Genomic DNA, 20,555 nt, shown 5'->3' with positions numbered 1-20,555 from the left:
ATGAAGATTCTCTGACGGCACTGAGAGTCCCTCCTATTGGGAGTCATGAGGGAAAGGTAGGCAGCACTGAGATGGAGCTGACAGGTTTTTCTACTTTGTGGAAAGATAAGGGAAACCGAGTTAAGTAAACCAAGGATTTAGAATTCAACTCCTGCATTTTTCAGGATAGAGTCTGATAGACTCAGGTTCGGCTGTGCTATGATTTATGTCTCCTAGAGAGACCTCAGGCTGAAGATCTCTGTGTGCGAAAGGTCTTCGAGAAGTTCCTTCCTTAGTGAATGTGAGATATCCCTCAGTTCTGCTGAGGAGGAGTAAAGATTGCCTAATTCTTTTCGCTAAATTCCAGGTTACCTGCTCTGTGTCAGGGACTAGAAAGCGGTCTTCAAGAGAAAGCCGTGTGGTTAAACTGAATAATTGTAGATTGAGAGGAGACAAAAATTTGTTTTCTGAATATTATCTATAAAAAAGCAAAAGAAAGTTATTGAAACAAAATATCTTTAAAAGTTCTAGTGATTCTTAGGAGTTCCCGTTGTGGCACAGTGGAAACGAATCCGACTAGGAACCATGAGGTTGCGGGTTCGATCCTTGGCCTCGCTCAGTGGGTTAAGGATCCGGCGTTGCCGTGAGCTGTGGTGTAGGTCGCAGACATGGCTCAGATTTGGCATTGCGGTGGCTGTGGTGTATGGCACATCCATGTGCCACAGGTGGGTGTGGCCCTGCAAAGACAAAAGACAACCCCCCCCAAAAAAGTTCTAGTGATTCTTAATTTTAAGTAAAAATTTAAGATGGTGCAAATTGATAGGAAGCCCATTTTTTGTTGTTTCCCCTTGCATATGGGGATGAAAATGTATTTGCAGATTATTTTGCATTTGTTTTTCATTATGCAAAGTAATTGATATATATAGAATGTGAAACTGTTTTGACTTGTCCAAGTTTTCTTTGAGAGAAAAAAAAAAATCTATAGACTTCAAGTCTTTGTTCTTATAAGAAAAGCTTAATGCTAAAGTAATGTTTGGAGGATCAGGTCACCTTTAAAGCATGAATTATAGAAATAACTCATTTATGTACAGCAAATCTCAACTAAGAAAGTTTTTTTCTTTCTATCTTTTTAGGCCCACACCTGCTGCATATGGAGGTTCCCAGGCTAGGGGCCGAATTGGAGCTGTAGCTGCTGACCTACACCACAGCCACAGCAACACGGGATCCAGGCCTCATCTTTGACCTACATCACAGTTCAATGGCAATACCAGATCCTTAACCCACTGAGCGAGGCCAGGGATCGAACCTGCATCCTCATGGATGCTGGTCAGATTCATTTCCGCTGAGCCATGACAGGAACTCCAGAAGGTTTTTTTTCTAATTCAGCCTCTTAAGTTTATACTATGAAAAAAATTTGTTTTAGTAAGCTTATATACATTGTATTAAGGATCTTTTGAAATAAGAATTTTCCTCTTTTTAGAAATATACTTTGCCTTTTTGGTGAACATAGTCATGGGGATTAAGGAGAACTCATATTTCTTTTCCTACTTGGGTTGCTGTCTGCAATTTTACTGGCATTTTTGGACCTTTGTAATAATGTACTTTGCAAAAACAAAACCTTAGGTGGCGATGTCTCCCAGTAGAAGAGAATGAGCCTAAGAAACTGACCTTAATTTCAGGATACCTATCCACTAGTTGCTGTGTAATAGGATAGAAATTGACTGTTAAAATGGGTACTTCAGGTTAATATTTATGTATATAAATAGAGTTTTTTTTTCCTTTGGTTGTGCCCATGGCATGTTGAAGTTCCTGGGCTAGGGATTGAATCCACGCCACAGCAGCAAACCAAGCTGCTGCAATGACGATGCTGTATCCTTACCCTGCTGCGCCACAAAGGAAATCCAGTAGAGTTGAAATTTGGTGATATTGCACAACCCTGTGAATATGCTATAAGTCACTGAGTTGTAGTTTTTTTTTTTTTTTTTAAAGGGCCGCACCTACGGCATATGGAGGTTCCCAGGCTAGGGATCAAATCAGAGCTTCAGCTGCCAGCCTATGCCACAGCAATTTGGGATCTGCAACCTACACATAGCTCATGGCAATGCCAGATCCTTAACCCACTGAGCAAGACCAGGGATCGAACCCGCAACCTCATGGTTACTAGTTGGATTCGTTTTCACTGCGCCACAGTGGGAACTCCTAGAGTTGAAATTTGGAAATTTGCCTTTCCCAGAGGCCTGCTTGAGTCATCCTCAGAGTTAGATGTGAAAACAAAATAGGAAAATTTTTGCATGTAGTTTTTTTCTTACCTTTTAAAAATTCCTTGTGCTTTATAAAACACATAATAGTAAAATCATACTTATAATTTTTAAACAAATTTAAGTATATTGGGAATACCTGTTCAAAAAAAATTTCTTCTTAATAATACTTGGTCCAAAAGTTTTGGTGGGAGTTCTTGTCATGGCTCAGTGGAAAGAATGACTAGTATCCATAAGTACACAGGTTTGATCCCTGGCCTCACTCAGTGGGTTAAGGATCCAACATTGCTGTGAGCTGTAGTGTAGGTCACAGACACAGTTCGGATCTGGCATTGCTGTGGCTGTGGTGTAGGCCAGTGGTTACAGCTCCGATTCGACACCTAAACCTGGGAACCTCCATGTGCTGTGAGTGTGGCCCTAAAACGACAAAGAAAAAAAAAAAAGAAAGATTTGGTGACCAGATCCCTCTGGATTCACTCTGATTTTTGTCTTCATGATTGAATGTCCCTCTCCACTTTGCTAAAATCTATACTGTTCAATTATTTTTGCCATGAAGAAAATATACTTAGATTTGATTATTAAAAATGTATCATAATTTTATTAACATGGCAAGAAAGGCTTGAGGATAAGAGACTATAAAAATTCTTAACATGAAAATTTTAAGGTTATTTTTTCTTTAACCATAATATCTCACTTTATGAAATTATAAGTTTAATATTACCTACTCATAAATCATATCAAAATTCTACTGTTTTCTTAAAAGTCATTTTTATAGTTGCTTTGTTTGAATGAAGATTCAAATAAGGTCATGTTACTTTGTTTTTGTTTTTAGTTTCAGACAAAAATTTATTCAATTACACTGAAGTTCATCTATTTTTAAAACACAGGCAAGAATAGTCAAGATTTTGAAAAAAGTATATTGAGGGAGACTTGCCTTTTTATGCAATTTTTAAAGGTTACTTTCTTTCTTTTTTTCTCTTTTTAGCGCTGCACCTGCGGCATACAGAGGTTCCCAGGCTAGGGGTCTACTCAGAGCTGTAGCTGCCAGCATATACAGCCACAGAAACGTGGGATCCAAGCTGTGTCTGCAACCTATACCACAGCTCACGGCAAGCCGGATTCTTAACCCATTGAGCAAGGTCAGGGATCGAACCTACAACCTCATGGTTCCTAGTCGGATTCTTTAACCACTGAGCCACGATAGGAATGCCTTAAGTTCTTTTTGATCTAGAATTTTCTTCTCTTCGCTCCCATCATCTGCTCCTACTCTTTTTTTTTTTTTTTTTGTCTTTTTGCTATTTCTTTGGGGCCACTCCCACGGCATATGGAGGTTCCCAGGCTAGGGGTCGAATCGGAGCTGTAGCCACTGGCCTACGCCAGAGCCACAGCAATGCTGGATCGGAGCCGCGTCTGCAACCTATACCACAGCTCACGGCAACGCCGGATCGTCAACCCACTGAGCAAGGTCAGGGATCGAACCTGCAACCTCATGGTTCCTAGTCGGATTCGTTCACCACTGCGCCACCTCGGGAACTCCTCCTACTCTGTTTTGCCATTGATTTATTGAAGAGACTAGGTTAGCCATCCTCTAAGCACCTTACTTTCTGTATTTGATAACTTCCTGGTGACATCTGCTACCTTTCTCCTTTGTCTCTATGTGTCCTTTAAGGACCTGATTAGATTTGGATTCAGTACTTCTGGGTCAACTCTTCAGTGGTCATGCTTTGCCTGTTAAAAGACATATCAGGAAGTAGATGATGCCTGGTTACCCACCTTTAACTGTGGTCCGGGTGATGGTATCTTGAAGTCTCTATTGTTAGGTTTCCTTTTTCCTTTAACCACCAGAAAGTAATCTATGGGGGGTGGGAAGGAAGCCTGTATTTTATTATCATGCGGATATCTAGTGTGCAATCAACATTTTACCTAATAATTTTTTTATCCCTTGGTACTTGACTGAAATAATGTATTTTTATTAGGCATTGCAAAATGGTGATTTTCAAATTCTATCATTTTTCTTTTATACTTACTGGTGAGGTTTTCTGTAAAGAAGAGCTTGTGTTTATCTGGTGGAACTATTTAGTTAACCCAAATTTGTTCAAAGAAGCAGGACAGATGTGCATTTCTTTTCCTTTAAATATTAGTTTTCAGGTAAGGAATTGATGCGTGAACTATTTCCCTTGGTGATACAAGTATTTTCAGTTATGTTGCTTTTTTTTCCCTTTTGTGGTTTTTGTTCTTGGCTTTCCTTTTTTTGAATGTTATGAACTTATGGATTTGTATATAGTGTGTTTCCATTAAGTTTTTTTTGTTTTTGGCGGGGGGGGGGGTTTGGCTCACATCTCTTTGGCCTGTGAGACCTTTCTCACAACAGTTCTTGTGTCCTTTCACCATGAGCTTATTAGAGCTTGATGACTTTTTTGTTCTCTAGTTATAGAGAATATCACAGCCAGTGCGTTTTTGTTACCCCTTCTTGAATCTTCCATTTCTCCGAGAAGCCTTTGTTCCTTTTAGTGGGGTTGGTAGTTGGAGTGTTCATTGTTTTGATTTTGAAGTTTTCATTGAGGTTTTTTTCCCCCTTTTAGCATTTTGCCCTTACCACATTGGTCATTTCTCCCTTGTTGGTTTGGGATTTGAAGAACATGTGAGTATAATACTTTTACAAACTTAATGTCATTAATTACCCTCAAATTGACATTTGTTGAGCAATAATGTAAAGAATTATTACATTTCTCAGTCTGCCTTATACAAAGGAATAGTTACCCTGTACCATCTTGTTCATTTCTTTTAAACTAAAAGTGGCTCAGGTCATGGTATGACATTGCCAGCTGTGGAAGGTGTGATCTGACTCCCTTCCTGCTGGGCAGGCCAGAGACATGCTCTGAGGAAATGTTCTTAAAGGCTGATTTTTGACCTGTTCCATGAGCTTGTGTGCTCCTTTCTCTCCCTTTTGCCTGGTTGCCCCATAGTGAATTTAGAAAAGTAATGATTTGGTAATCAATTTTTTAAAATTTTGATCTATTTTGAAATGCTTGTCTGGTATTTTCTAAAGAATTTGCTTTAATTTTGACATTGTTATTTTTCAGAGGTAGATAAATATTTGGATAGACAGTTATTTCTATTGTGGGGGGTCTCAAAGATTTAGTCTTTTTTTTTTAAAAAGCTGACATCTGGAATGTTCTGGTCAATTCGTATATGTGAATCTTGAGAGATCACATTCTGAAGTGTTCTGAAAAGGTAAAGACGTGTTCCAGTATTTAATACAACTCTCCAAATTCTCCCTAGCTGAATGCAAGCACTTGAAAGGTTCAGATAAATGCTGTGATAAATTTTGACTTTCTAAACTTTCATCACTGGCTCTCGGAAATTCGGGAACCAAAAGGTGGGCAGTACCTGTCACCTTCCAAACGCTTCCTCTAAGTTGAGAATAGCACATCATGATAGGAGATGTAACATGTACCTGGCCGGTGGACTGCTTCCAGCGCCTAGCCCGTAGCAAATCCACTTCAGAATGGAATAGCTTGCAGATGATTACAGCTTTTTTTCTTATTTTTATAGAATTTAGTCCATACTACTGTTATTTTTGTCCATTGAGCAAAGTGGTGTTTTTTAATTTTTCCTCATCTCTTTGTAATATGTAGTGGTCAGTGGGAGAGTCTGGTTTGCAGAGATGTCATCCAGAAGGGACTTGATGATTATTTTCTAGTTAAAAATGCCCTAAATAGTCCACTTTTAATCCACTTGGATTATTTAATAAACATTGTTAAACTGGCATGTAGGCCATGTGGTAACATGTGATAAAATTAAATTTTATTTGTTTATTTTCTTATTTCTAGGTCCAGGCATCTCATTTTGAAGGCCTCATCACCACCATAGTTGGGTATATACTTTTAGCAATAACGCTGATAATTTGTCATGTATCCTTTAATGAACCAACTTGATGTTCAGCAGTGTTATTATTTGTATGCAAAAGTTCTTCCTATTAATGACAAAACTATTTTATCTCCACTTTTAGTAAAAGTTGTAGGTATTGGTAGAGAAGATGAAAGCAGAGAAAAATATGGAATAAGTTAATTCTGTCAAATAAGTGTTGCCTAAATAGTTACCTGTTTCATTGAATTTTTTTTCCTTTTTGTCTTTTTGGGGGCCATACCCATGGCATATGGAGGTCCCGAGCCGTGTCTGCGACCTACACCACAGCTGATGGCAACTCCGGATCCTTAACCCACTGATCGAGGCCAGGGATCGAACCCACAACCTCATGGTTCCTAGTTGGGTTCGTTTCCGCTGCACCACAATGGGAACTCCTCATTGAATCTTTTTTAAATGCTCAGTTTTTCCTTGACTAGATGTTGTAGGGCTTGGCAACTCTTGTTAAATTTCACAGGTCTCGTCGCTTGCTGGGAGTCTGCTATATTGTTGTTAAGGTAATTCCTGTCATAAGTTAAAACTGAAAACAGCTCCTTCCCATTTGGGCGATACTGATGACCTTTATTTTTCCTTAAGGTCTCTTTGTTAGTGGTGGTAGAAATTGGAGTATTCCCTCTCATTTGTGGCTGGTGGCTGGATATCTGTTCCCTGGTGAGTTTATTATTTGTTATCATACAATCTAATAATTTAAAGGCTTTTTAAAAAGTAGTGTTTAGGATGCTTTCCTTTTAATGCAAAGTCAGTACTTGATAATAATTTGCTTATTTTTTTCTGAGAATGTGTTATTGTAGAGACTTAATGTTGCTAATTTTTCTTTCTCTTTTTTTAATCCTTTTTTTTTTTTGGCTGTACCTGTGGCATATGGAAGTTCTCAGGCCAGGGATCCAACCCATGTCACAGCTGCAACCTGTACCACAGCTGCAGCAATGCCAGATCCTTAACCTGCTGTACCACAAGGGAGCTTCCTAATTTTTCTTGCGTACCTGATTTTTTTTTTTTTTTTTTTTGAGGCTTTGTGCACATTTTTGGTGTCAGAGTTTTTTCTTTTTTTTTTTTTTTTGCTTTTTTAGGGCTGCACATGTGGCATATGGAGGTTCCCAGGCTAGGGGTCCAATCAGGGCTACAGCTGCTGCCTACACCACAGCCACAGCAACATCAGATCCGAGCTGCATCTTTGACCTACACCACAACTCATGGCAATGCTGGATCCTTATCCCACTGAGTGAGGCCAGGGATCGAACCCACAGCCTCATGGTTCCCAGTCGGATTTGTTTCTGCTGCAGCCACGATGGGAGCTTTTGATGTCAGAGTATTTTTGACTGGAACTTTTCTAATAACCAGTGAAGAATTTTCTTACTTATTTTACTCTTCATAATCTAATGAAGATACCAAGACATTATATACATAAAAAGAATAATCCAATAAGAAGACTACCTTTGTAGTAATAAATTCACCCCTGACCATTTAACTAAGTTGCTCAATCTTAATTTTTTTTTTTTTTTTTGTCTCATCTGGAGGTTCCCAGGCTAGGGGTCCAATCAGAGCTATGGCTGCTGGCCTACACCACAGCCACAGCAATGCAGGATCTGAGCCACATCTATGACCTACACAACATCTCACCGCAATGCCTGATCCTTAATGCACTGAGCAGGCCAGGGATTGAACCTGTATCCTCATGGATGCTAGTTGGGTTCACTAACGGCTGAGCCACGATGGGAACTCAATCTTAATTAAGATCTTTAATAACGGTCAGTAATAATCAGTTCCTGACTTTTCAAAAAAAAATGTAAATGTAGGACAGCTGCCTTTTTTTGTTTTTTTTGGGGAGGGGGGGTTTTGTCTTTTTGCCATTTTCTTGGGCTGCTCCTGAGGCATATGGAAGTTCCCAGGCTAGGGGTCTAATCAGAGCTGTAGCCACAGTCCTATGCCAGAGCCACAGCAACGCAGGATCCGAGCCGCGTCTGCAACCTACACCACAGCTCATGGCAATGCCGAATCCTTAACCCACTGAGCAAGGCCAGGGATCGAACCCACAACCTCATGGTTCCTAGTCAGATTCGTTAAGCACTGCGCCACGACGGGAACTCCTGCCTTTGGTTCTGAGTTAACATTTTCTTCCATACCTTTCTATTAAAACTTATCACGAATTCAGATCTGTAACCGAGAAAAGAACCACTAATGGTTCTTTCACAATAGCAATATTGGTAAAGTTCTTATTCACTGACTGGTTTATCAGTCTTGCCTCTTTAAAATTTCTAAAATGTCACATACATCTATGATAATAGTATTCAACCTTATATCATTTGTATTTCTGTGATACCATGAAATGCTTTTAAGACAGCTGTAGCATCAGAACCTACGTGCATAACGATCCATTCACTTCCTAGAAGATGGCGATCTTAATTGAACAGATGTAGATGGTACAAATATCTCTCGCCTGTTCTGTGTTGATTTAGGAAATGTTTGATGCTACTCTGAAAGATCGAGAATTGAGCTTTCAGTCCGCTCCAGGTACTACCATGTTTCTGCACTGGCTGGTGGGAATGGTGTATGTGTTCTACTTCGCCTCCTTCATCCTGTTACTGAGAGAGGTAAGTTCTGCAGGGAGCTGCCAACATTGTACATTTCTGAAAAAGACTTTAGGTTTAAGCACAAGTAATGCCTCAAAGGCTATGGTGATTTCCTAACTAAATCATTTTCCCTATTACATTTTAAGAGGGAACAGTTATAGACTAGTTTGGCTCAATTGCTTTAAACTGTTTTTAGTCATTTGTCTCAAAAGTTGACAGGTTTTATTATTTCTGTCTATTCATGAATTTGAAAGATGAGTTGACAAAAGAAATAAAAGCACTTGTTTTGGTTGGTATATATCTTAACCATCCTTATATACATACTCTTGGAATTTTATGTCATGTGAGGCTGTCTTGGACTTCATTCAAGGACATTAATACTGGAAATACCCAAAGGATTTGGTTTTGCAGCATCCAAAATGGAAAATGGTCCTGAAGCAGGCACTTTATGTATAGAATTATAGTGAGGGTCCTTTATGATTCTGGTTCACTTTCCAGATGGGTACTTTACTAATCCTGTTTTTGGAATGCAGTCCTTATTGATTTGAAGGCAGTGAAAGCAGGGTCAGTATTTGACTAGTATACATCTCATGCTTAGTCGTTTCTGGTGCAAAAGGACGTATAAAACTCAAGTAATTCTGATAAATATACTTGGCATTGTGCATTCTTTCTCCAAATACTACAGCATGCTCACTCTGTACCAACACTGTGCTGTATGCTGGAATGATGCAGAAACAATAGTGAGAAACAAAGACACCATTCCCACACTCCTTGATTTTATATCCTGGGAAGGAAGACAGCCGTGGAAGAAGTTAGCTTGTGCCATTGACAGTGGTGATGGAAATGTGCCCCTGACAGCTAATCCAGTGTGAATGGAATACAAAAGCACAAGCTTACTGCTCTTCTTGCTTACTTTGCTCTGTGAGAGCTTTGAAGAGTTGGGAATGGGGTTGGGGGCCAAAATGTTCCCCTGGGAGTTCCCGTAGGGGCACAGTGGTTAACGAATCTGACTAGGAACCATGAGGTTGTGGGTTTGATCCCTGGCTTTGCTCAGTGGGTTAAGGATCTGGCGTTGCCTGAGCTGTGGTACAGGTCACAGGTGCGGCTCGGATCCCCAGTTGCTTTGGCTCTGGCGTAGGCCAGCGGCTACAGCTCTGATTAGACCTCTAGCCTGGGAACCTCCATATGCCACAGGTGCAGCCCTAAAAAAAGGTAAAAAGGCAAAAAAAAAAAAAATTCCCCTGAATATATAGTGTAAGTTCAGTAAATTCTCTTTGCAAAGCTTGTCTTTGTTTTGAAACTAGTTAATGAGACTAAATTAATAGTGTTTTAAATTGTAGTTATATATATGATCTCTGAATTACATTGTTCAGTGACAGAGTAGCTTTTACTGACTTTTTTCATTTTATTAATGTGAGTGTTTGTTGATACAGAATCCTAGTATTTTAGAGTTTATTGGAGGCTTATAGGTCACATTTATAAACCCTTTGTTTGTAAGATGGAGAAATAGAGTTTGGGCAGATGAGATGGTTTACACAGGGTACCTCAGTAGTTTGGACCACTTAGAACTAATCCCCAAACTCAGTCACTACCCCATCACCCACAATCTCTAAGGTTTATGTTTTCTACGGAACAGGGGAAAAAGATAAAGACAGAGAAATGGTGATACTGAGAAGCTGAAGGGTTTCTTAATTAAGATAATTTCTTGGAAAGTGTAGGACTGAAATCACATCTTCTGTTTAGGACATTTATAAATTGCAACTTGATCCTTCCCAGCTTATACAATATAGTGATAGTTTTGTAAAAATACTTATTTTTCATCTTGGAAGACTAGATTTCTTGACTGATTGTACTTAATTTTTTTCATTGAATGATTAAAAGTGTCAAAGGACATCAAATACAGGATAGTTTTCATAAAGGTATTGATTGAGGAACTACTTTTCTTAGGAAAGCTGTATAAATTTTCTATGGCCCCATTTTATGAGATGCCAAAATAATCATAAGAACATATTTTTCTGTTAATGTTTTAGCTCAAATACAGAAGCCTGAAGACATTGGTGAGCATATATAGCATTTAAAATATGTTTATTTGCAGGTACTTCGACCTGGTGTCTTGTGGTTTCTTAGGAATTTGAACGATCCAGATTTTAATCCAGTACAAGAAATGATTCACTTGCCTATTTATAGGCATCTCCGAAGATTTATTTTGTCAGTGGTAAGCATACCTTTTTATTGTTATTATTATTATTTAAAAAAAATTTTTTTTGCTTGTTTTCGGGCCGCACCCATGGCAAGTAGAAGTTCCCAGGCTAGGGGTTGAATCGGAGCTATAGCCACTGGCCTACACCACAGCCACAGCAGTGCAGGATCCAAGCTGCATCTGCAACCTATACCATAGCTCATGGCAACGCAGAATCCTTAACCTACTGAGTGAGGCCAGGAATCAAACCTGCATCCTCATGGATCCTGGTCAGATTCGTTAACTGCTGAGCCATGAAGGAAACTCCACCTTGTTATTGTTTTTGAAGTAAAACGAACTACTCTTTAGATTTAGATTTTAGATTTTTTTTTTTCATTAGGCCACTGGTAGAGTGGATTGAATAATTGGAAGTTTATATAAGCCTGTGGAAGTTGGTTTTCAAATGGCTGTTTTATTGGTTACTCTCATAAAATAAAATGTTAGTAAATAGAAATGTCTTCTAGTTCTTTAGTAGCGTAATTGATTGCCAAATTATGGGTTTCTGAATTAATTTGCATTTGAAGCAGTGGAGATTTTTTAATAGCTTCTAAATTAAACTCTTAACAGAAGTTTTCAAAATTTCTTTCCTTTGTGGAAAAATAAATTACCTACTTAAACCTAAGTTTTTCCAAAATAAAATTCTAAAAGCAATATTGTATGTTCTTTGTAAATTTTTGAGCCGTTAATATATGGGTTAGGTCTTACAATTGTTGCAGGTGTTCATTATTAAGTTGCAGGCAATTTTGATCCTTCATTGTGAATTTCTAGCTCCTCACATATGATGCAGCGATTATCCTTTGCGCTTCTGTTGGAGCCCTTGTGGGGCAGTGAGAGGTGCAGGTGTTCTAGGAATGCAGTCTTTACATAGAGTGACCCGAGTAGAGTGTGTTGTGGAGCACTCGGCGCCCAGGGTACGTTTGGGTTTGGGCTGTGTGCTGGATGACTTCTTTCGGAAGTCTGCCTGTCTTTCCCGGGAGGCATTTACAGTGGCGCCATGCCCTTGTTCTTCCTGCAGATTGTCTTTGGCTCCATTGTCCTCCTGATGCTTTGGCTACCTATACGGATAATTAAGAGTCTGCTGCCTAATTTTCTTCCATATAATGTCATGCTCTATAGGTAAGTTTTTGAAATTTGGAAGCTTTATTAATTTGACTCTTAAGGATTTTATATGCAGAGAGTATACATTTAAAACATTCATTTCTTACACATATTAGAAATCAGATAACTAAATTTTGCATAAATCATATAAACACTAGTTTAGCAGCTATAATTTCTAAAGACTTATTTTTCAGTAAATGAGGTGTGCCTTTTTTAACTTTGAAATGTTTAACATACTTAATGAGTGCTAGTAGCATCATCTTTATATGAAAAGCACTGTAAATAATGGAGCCTTAGTTATACATTTAATTATAGTTTAAAATTATGATAAAAGGATTATAAATGGAAAATATTTTTTTGATTAAAAAACTTAAGTCACCTAGAAACCTACCCTTCACCACTCTTCCTAATAATAATCCCTTTTTCAGTGATTTGTATCCTTCCTTCAGTCAACTAAATATGCCAGGCAAATTGGATTTCTTCCTTAAATTTACATTTAATTATCTTTAAATCTTGTCAATTCTAATTCTTTACCTATCTCTTACCCAACTTTACCACTCGGATACCTTAGTTTAGGCGTTCCTCTTGTTCTCCACTTAAAAGCCATCCTTAACACACCTGCTTCTTCCTCCATAATGTACATGATAAGGTCTGGGTCATTTAGAATGACATACAAGGCCTGGCACAATCTCCCACTGCCTTTCGAGCTTTTGCCCAGTGTTGTCTGACTTGTGTTCCACTCTCCAGCCGTGCTCAGCCTCCATTGAATCTCCTCATAAATGCCTAGCTAGCTGTTCCTGGTATTTCCTTCTCTCTTTGGAGTGACATCTTCCCCATGGTTGCCTGGCACACTTTTTCTTTCCTCAAAAATCCAAATCAAGGTTTTATTCTCTTAAGATTTTCCCTAACTGGTGTAAGTCGTCTCTTCCTCCTTCTGTATTTGGGTTGTCATAGAACCAGGAAGCCAGTTTCTGGCTTTTTATATTGTTGGACTAGACCCATTTTGGAATTCAGTTATACCCAGAAGTTTAGCAGAATTTTTGTAGCAGTGTTTAGTTCATTCTTCCATTCAGCAAAATTGAGGGCCCGTTCTATAACAAATACTTTTCTATGTGCTATAACAGTGAACCAAACAGAATCAAGAAAAGTCTCTGCCCTCTGGAACTTATATTTTAGTGAGGGAGACAGCCAGTAAAATAGGTAAAACTGCATATAGGATGTCAAAGGGTCATAAGTGGTGTGGGGAAAAAATGAAGAAAAGAAGTGACTGGCGAGAACCTGAGGAGGTGATGCTGAGGAAGGCACTGAAGGAGGTGATGCCCTGTGGCTCCCTAAAGGCAGAGTGTCCTTGCAGGGGACCTGGCAGGTGCGGTGGCAACGAGGTGTGTTTGAGGAGCATCAGGGGGCCCACTGGGGCTGTAGTGGAGGAAGGAAGAAAGTAATTGGTTCTGAGGTCAGAGAGGTCATGGAAAGCCAGGTCCTAGAGAGCCTCCTGTGCCATTGTGAACAGTCTGGCTTTGACTTGAGTGGTGTCCGGAAAGGCTGAGTAGGAGGGATCTGACCGAGGTCTAACAGGGATCACTCTGGATGCTGTGATAAGAGCTCTAGTTGGGATGGCCAGGACAGAAGCAGGAATCCAGCTGGGAGAGCAACAGCCATCCTAGGGAGAGGTGTGGGTGGCTGAGAGAAGGGAAGTAGCAGTGGAGGTAATGAGAAGAGCTGAGATTTAGGGTACAGTCAGTAGGATTCTCTGGCTGTTTGAATGTGGGCTGAAAAAAAGGCAGTTAGGGATCTGTTTCTGTCCTGAACACCTAAAAGGATGGAATTGCTGTTTACTAAGATGAGGAAATTGTGGAGGAGCAAGATTTAAGGGAAGAGTGGGAGTTTGATATTGAATATGAAAAATTTAAGATGTCTCATGTCTGCATGAAACATTGAGTTGGTACTTTGGGTGCATGTTAGGAATTATGGAAGATGTCTGAGTAGTACATAGGAGTCTACAGAAAGGTTCTGTTTGAAGCTGCAGGGGGGTGCATTCATCCAGAGAGCACATGTAAGTAAGAGGAGAGAGGTCAGAGCATGGGCCCATCATTGTTTCCAGGTCGGGGAGATGAAGAGGAACCAGTGGGTCTTGAAAAGGTGTTCATGGGGAAAGTGTTTGGAGGAGTAAGGAATGACCGGTTGTGTAATGTGCTTCTGGTACAGCAAGTAAGGTGTATGTGCTCTTAATGCAGCAAGTGAGGTGAAGGCCAGACCTGCCAGAGAGATTTAACAACATGAGTTTGTCATTGGCAACCTTGTCGGGAACAGTGTGGTGGTGGTTGAGGGAGAAGCCTTGCAGACTTGAAGAGAGAATGGACCCGAGGTGAAAAAGACAGTGCACGCTCATTCGACTCTCCCAAGAGTCTTGCTGTCATATTAACTGTTTAATATGATATAGTTACAGTATAAAATTGAGTTCACATTGTAAATTACAGCTTTTTGTCATTGTCTTAGTGATGCTCCAGTGAGCGAACTGTCCCTTGAGCTGCTTCTGCTTCAGGTTGTCTTACCAGCGTTACTTGAGCAGGGACATACACGGCAGTGGCTGAAGGGGCTTGTGCGAGCATGGACTGTTACTGCTGGATACTTGCTGTAAGTACAGGCAGGTGACTCGTAGGCATGTCATTTGTGTCATTTTAGTAGCCTTTCTGAAAAGTATGTTCCATGCCCCACTCCGGAAAAGTTAGTTTTAATAAGAGACAACTTAGTGATATCCACAGGTGTAATACTTAAAAAAGCTAATTTATCTTACTTTTCTGATCATTGTCTTATCTTTTTATAGAGAATGTATACGTGTTTTTACCCTTTTAAGAGGTTTGCTGCTGGCCCAGGTTCTTTCATTTCATAATGTAGGTAAAAATAAAAATGCAATTTTAATGCATTAACAACAAACCAAGGTACCCTTGTTTTAGAAGTCCTAACCTGGTAAGTGAGCTCTTTTCAGATTTAGTTTCTCAGTCATCTGGTCAGCATGTTGCATTTATTTTTTTGCAAGGCTTGTATATTATATAATTATTTAGAAGTTGAATCTTGGTAGTTTAAATATTTTTTCAGAAAATATGTAGCATCCTGTAGATATTTTAATGTGAAATATAGGCATACTCTGTGTTATTGTGCTTCACAGATAGCTGTATTTTTTACAAATTGAAGGTTTGTGGCAACCCTCAATTATCAGATGATGGTTAGCATTTTTTAGCAGTAAAGTTTTTTTTTTTTTTTTCTTTTTCTTTTTCTGCAATTGTAGGCCAGGGATCAAACCCAGACCACAGCAGTGACCCAAGCCACTGCAGTGACAGTGCTGGATCTTTAACCTGCTCAGCCACAAGAGACTTCATAGCAATACTTTATTTTCAAATTAAGGCATATACATTGTTTTCAAAGACACAGTGCTCTTGCACACTTAATAGATTATAGTATCATGTAAACATAACTTTGATACACACTTGGAAACCAAAAAACTTGATTGCTTTAATGCAGTTACTGGCTTTATCACAGTGGTCTACAACTCAACCCTCAGTATCTCCAAATGATGCATACGTGCACTTGGTTGCCTTTGATTGAGTGTTTGCCCTTCTCTAACTGCCCCGTGCCCTGCCATGAGCCACTGCTTTCCCCCATCTCCTTTTTGCCTTAATGATCTGTGGCTTGTAGGACAGTTGGCTTTTTTTCTCCTAAAATCCTTCTCATGGAGTATCTTGTACTCTTTTTTTTTTTTTTCCTCCAGTTACTGATTTCTTCTTAGATACTGGCTGAAGAAAATAAAAATAGATTGGATTATGGGATATTCTGTATGTTAATTAACATAAAACTTGGAAAGGTTTAATTTAAAGCAGGGACTAACATTTAGAGCAGATGGAAGTAATAGTGCTATGTATAGATTCTAATTGTACATTTTCTACCCTAAGTAATAATTGTCAAGAAAGTAAATTTCATGTATGTTGTTTTATTCTGATCTGAGGTGAGTATTTTCACTGATGAAATTTTTACACAGGGATCTTCATTCCTATTTGTTGGGAGACCAGGAAGAAAATGAGAACAGTGCAAACCAACAAGTTAACAATAACCAGCATGCCCGAAATAACAACGCTATTCCTGTGGTGGGGGAAGGCCTGCATGCAGCCCACCAAGCCATACTCCAGCAGGGAGGGCCTGTCGGCTTTCAGCCTTACCGCCGGCCTTTAAATTTTCCACTCAGGGTAGGTACTGCACAGACTTAAGGAAGTTGAGTTTTTTCAAACTTCTGTTGAGAATTTTTGCTACCATTATTGGTGCAGTTAGTATACAGTCCTCTGTGTAGACATACCTTACAGTCTTCTGACAAGAACCAACATTGCAATTCTCTCATTATGCAACATGTAATATCTGTAAATGTTTTAGTTTATCAGATTTAGAGATGGGCCATAGAGTTGAGATTCCATGTGCTGTTGCTCCCTGTTTATTTAAAAAGAACAACATAGAAAACCCTTGATCAAAGAAGAAATTAACATTCTTGATTCATTTCAGCTATGAGTTAGGAACTGAAATGGGCATTTTAGTGTTTTTCTTTCTTTAACCCTCCTAGTATTAATCCTAGTACTGCAGGGTATGAGTAGTAATCTCTTGTTCAAACCTGATAAAACTAGAAACCAAATTGGTTAAGGAAATACTTTCCTCAGCAAGACTTTCCCTCAAACTCCACCGAAACTGTGCCTGTGAAGGGTCACCAGTGACCTTCCTGCTGTTAAAACTCAGTGGTCAGGCCTTGGTCCTCACCTCATTTGCTGTATTAGTAGCACATTATGTGATTGGTCCCCTGTTCTACAGACCATGTTTGAAAGTTGCTCAGGAATCTTTGTGGAGGAGTTGACATCCTTTAAGTCTTTAAAGTTAGGAGATGCAGTTGGATAAATGGAATGGGGGAAGGACATTCCAGGCTTGTGTCAGGACAAGAGGCAGGTTCAGGTTCAACATGGTAGGTGTGGAGCTGCAGGGAAGTGAAGGTGGGGGAAGCGCAGGGAACTGCAGGGGATGGGGAGGAAGCTATCAGAGATGGGGGGACGCGTGCAAGATGAGGCTCTTGGATCGGCAAAAAGTACTTTTTGGTCCAGCTTAGAGGGAGTGAAAGCTGACCAGGGTTCCAAGCCCCCTCTGGAGTGTTATCCTCTGCCGTTTTCAGTCTCCCTGCTGGAGCTTTGCCCTCGGGCCTGGGACAGGCAGACGCACACGGTATCTCCATCTTCTGTCCAGGAGAGCCGCTTCTCTCCTGTCTCAGGGTATTTCCTTTTTATTTGCGCTTCTCAGTGCAGAAGCCACCAGCTACAGCTCCACATGGCTGTTGACATTAAACTTAATGAAAAGTAAATTCAGTTTGTAAATATGTGGGATGATAGATGTCTTAATTATTTTGATGGTGGGAATCTCTTCATAGTGTATATGGATAGCAAATCATGTTGTACACTGTAAATATATTATAGTTTTAACTTGTCAGTTATACTGCACTAAAACTGAAAAAAGGAAAAAAAGTGCATTTCTTACAGACAACACAAACATATTCAATACAATTTAAAATTCCTTCACTCAGTCACACTAACCCCCATGTCAAGTGTGTGGTGGCCACATGTGCCAGTGGCTTCTGTGTCAGTGCAAGTATAGACATTTCCATCATAACAGAATGTTTTAATAGGACAACACCGTTAGAGAATGAACTTTCTTTTTGTAAAAGGTTGTTTTTGAGAATTTGATTTAAAAAAGTGAATATTTTTAGTCTTAATAGGGAAAATTTAAGCTTTTGATTTAAAATATATTGTTACTTGCTGTTGTATCTGATTATATGAAAATGGATACTTAATTACCTTTTGGCAAAAATTATAGTTAATTTTGCCTAAAATAAAAATTTTCTTTTTATGTGAAATGGAAGGAATCTTGGAAATACAAATATAGGCAATTTCTTTTTACTGAGAGAGTTGTGTTGATTCTTTGAAAGTCATAAAATACATCGAGCACATATGAATACTGTTTATGTCCTCTTATGTTTTGCTTTGCAGATATTTTTGTTGATTGTCTTCATGTGTATAACCTTACTGATTGCCAGCCTCATCTGCCTTACTCTACCAGGTATGTGCTTATTATCCTGGCTCTCCGCTAATGACATCATGAAGAGATGCTTTTTTTAAGAAAAGGGTATATGGGAGTTCCCGTCGTGGCTCAGTGGTTAATGAACCTGACTAGTAACCACGCGGTTGCAGGTTCAATCCCTGGCCTTGCTCAGTGGTTTAAGGATCTGGTGTTGCCGTGAGCTGTGGTGTAGGTCACAGACACGGCTCGGATTCCATGTTGCTGTGGCTGTGGCGTAGGCTGGCAGCTACAGCTCCAATTCGACCCCTAGCCTGGTAACCTCCATATGCTGTGAGTACGGCTGTTAAAAAAAGGGGAGGGGAGTGGTATGTGTTGCTGAGTTATCTTTCGTCAGATATAAACATGAAGTAGTTTTTGTTTATTGAGTATGGGATATTCTGTTTAGGGCTCTCCATCTCATTGGACTCATTTGTATTAGAGGACAGAGTCAAGATAGAATTTATGATTCATGTTTGGAAGCAAATCCTTGTGGTCACTCAGTTTTCATGGACATTGCCTTACTGCAGTGTGGGTTCTCAAAAAGTCATCTGTGTGGCTTAAGTCATTTTTTTCAGTGTTTTGGTGTTATGTTTGCTTTCATTGTGTAATTATCTTTCCAATCCACTGCACTGTCTTTATTGGAGACCTTTAAAAAGCCAGACTGTTTCCCTTTAATGCTTGGTAATCACAAATACTAATCTGTAAATTTCAGCCAAATAGGGCTTCTTCATTTAACAAGTGAGAAGCTGTGGATGAATATGGTAGTTTGCCATCTTTTGCAGAGGCCAGGGGTAAACGGGGGTGGGGTCCAAAGCCAGTGACAAAGTGGCAGAAACAGCTTGTTGCCCCCACCTTCTCACTGCAAGCCAGAAAATTCTAAATCATACTGATATGTGTTAGCAACTTAAATAATCATTGAGTGGAAGATGATTTTCAGGTCTTACCAAGCTTGTAAATATATTGAGTTAGTGTCTTGATTATAGCACTAATTCAGTGTAACTTTGTAAAATAAATTTATATTGAATAGTTGTGTTTTCCTGTGAGGATTGAGGCTTAGGGAAGAGTAGCTGGTTAATTTAATTTCAAGTGAGGGTTCTAAAAAAAGAATGTTCTTTTTTTTTTCTTTTTTCTTTTTTTTGTCTTTTGAGGGCCACACCCAAGGCATATGGAAGTTCCTAGGCTAGGGGTCAAATCAGAGCTATGGTTTCCAGCCTATGCCACAGCCACAGCAACGCCAGATCCTTAACTCACTGAGTGGGGCCAGAGGTTGAACCCTCATCCTCATGGATACTAGTCAGGTTTGTTAACACTGAGCCACGACGGAAACTCCAAGAATATTTTCTAATAATCTATAAGAATTATGATTTACATTCATCTGGTAAAAATAAAGATTTTTTTTTTAAACTAAAGTTCACTACTTATATCTTATTTGTTAAAGTGACAAAAGTCTAATTAACCACTGGGTATAGTTGGGTGTGGTGTGGTAACCATGTTGCTGAGGAAACATAGTTTTTGAACTTTGTACATCTTTACATTTGTGGCTTTTATGTTCCATTTTCATGTTTTTAGCAAAAATATTAAAAAGTTAATAGGAGAAGGATATCTTGTTTTAGTATTTGAATTTGGCAGTATAAGAACCTTAATTTCATTGGGATGTTGCGTCACTCTTTCCTCATTAATCCAGAACACCATTGGGTGGCAGGAATTAGTTCCGTTTAATCCTGGACCTGCTTGTTGTCATAGTACACAGTTAACGTGGTGAGGATGTTGTTTCCCCCCATAGGTTACTTTCCTAAATCTATGTTTTAACTAATGTTAGGTGACTACAAACTAGAGACTAACCCTGTCCTCTCCTTTTGATTAGAATATGTGAAGTGTACAATAAGAAGCAGTCTCTAAGGTTTTTAAAACCAATGAACCAAACAACAAGCAGTAGTAATGTGTATATAGATCACTGTATGCTTCTACAGAATTATCAGTGATATTTTTATATCTTTAATTAGCATGTACATATGCTTTTTTCTTTTACATGTATTTGTCTTTAAAAGTGAGTTGTCTTCATACCCAAGCTATTTTGTGCGGTTGCAAGGAAGTCTGTAACATTATCAGTATTATGCCTTCTCAGACCTGGCTATTGAGATAGTTTAGTTTGATTGGTGGGAGGGTGGTTCACTACTCTGGAGCATGAGCTTTATCTTGTAGGTATGCAGCCAAATTCAGCTTCCACTCTTGTGTGACCTTGGTTGGGCAAGGTTCTATAGGTGATCCTCTGTTTCTTGGTCTTCAGAGTGATGGTAGCTGCTGCTTGCATGGTTGTTGGGAGGATTAAAGAGAAAATGTATGGAAAAA

General features: G+C 39.2%; 1 protein-coding gene across 2 annotated transcripts in view; it reads left to right on the top strand.

Annotated features, from left to right (window-relative positions):
• MARCH6 (membrane associated ring-CH-type finger 6) overlaps positions 1 to 20,555 on the top strand; it is an 84,576-nt gene that overhangs the window by 45,958 nt on the left and 18,063 nt on the right. For both annotated transcript variants that reach the window (XM_021076523.1, NM_001130535.1), the window contains 10 exon segments: positions 4,820 to 4,878; positions 6,071 to 6,151; positions 6,593 to 6,661; positions 6,741 to 6,815; positions 8,621 to 8,755; positions 10,830 to 10,949; positions 11,989 to 12,089; positions 14,568 to 14,705; positions 16,105 to 16,309; positions 18,137 to 18,206. In XM_021076523.1, coding sequence (XP_020932182.1) covers positions 4,820 to 4,878; positions 6,071 to 6,151; positions 6,593 to 6,661; positions 6,741 to 6,815; positions 8,621 to 8,755; positions 10,830 to 10,949; positions 11,989 to 12,089; positions 14,568 to 14,705; positions 16,105 to 16,309; positions 18,137 to 18,206 — 1,053 coding nt within the window.

This window comes from Sus scrofa, chromosome 16 (genome assembly GCF_000003025.6).
Source record: "Sus scrofa isolate TJ Tabasco breed Duroc chromosome 16, Sscrofa11.1, whole genome shotgun sequence".
NCBI lineage: Eukaryota > Metazoa > Chordata > Mammalia > Artiodactyla > Suidae > Sus > Sus scrofa.
The sequence above is the reverse complement of the archived record's forward strand: the minus strand, read 5'-3'. Positions and strand labels throughout refer to the sequence as shown.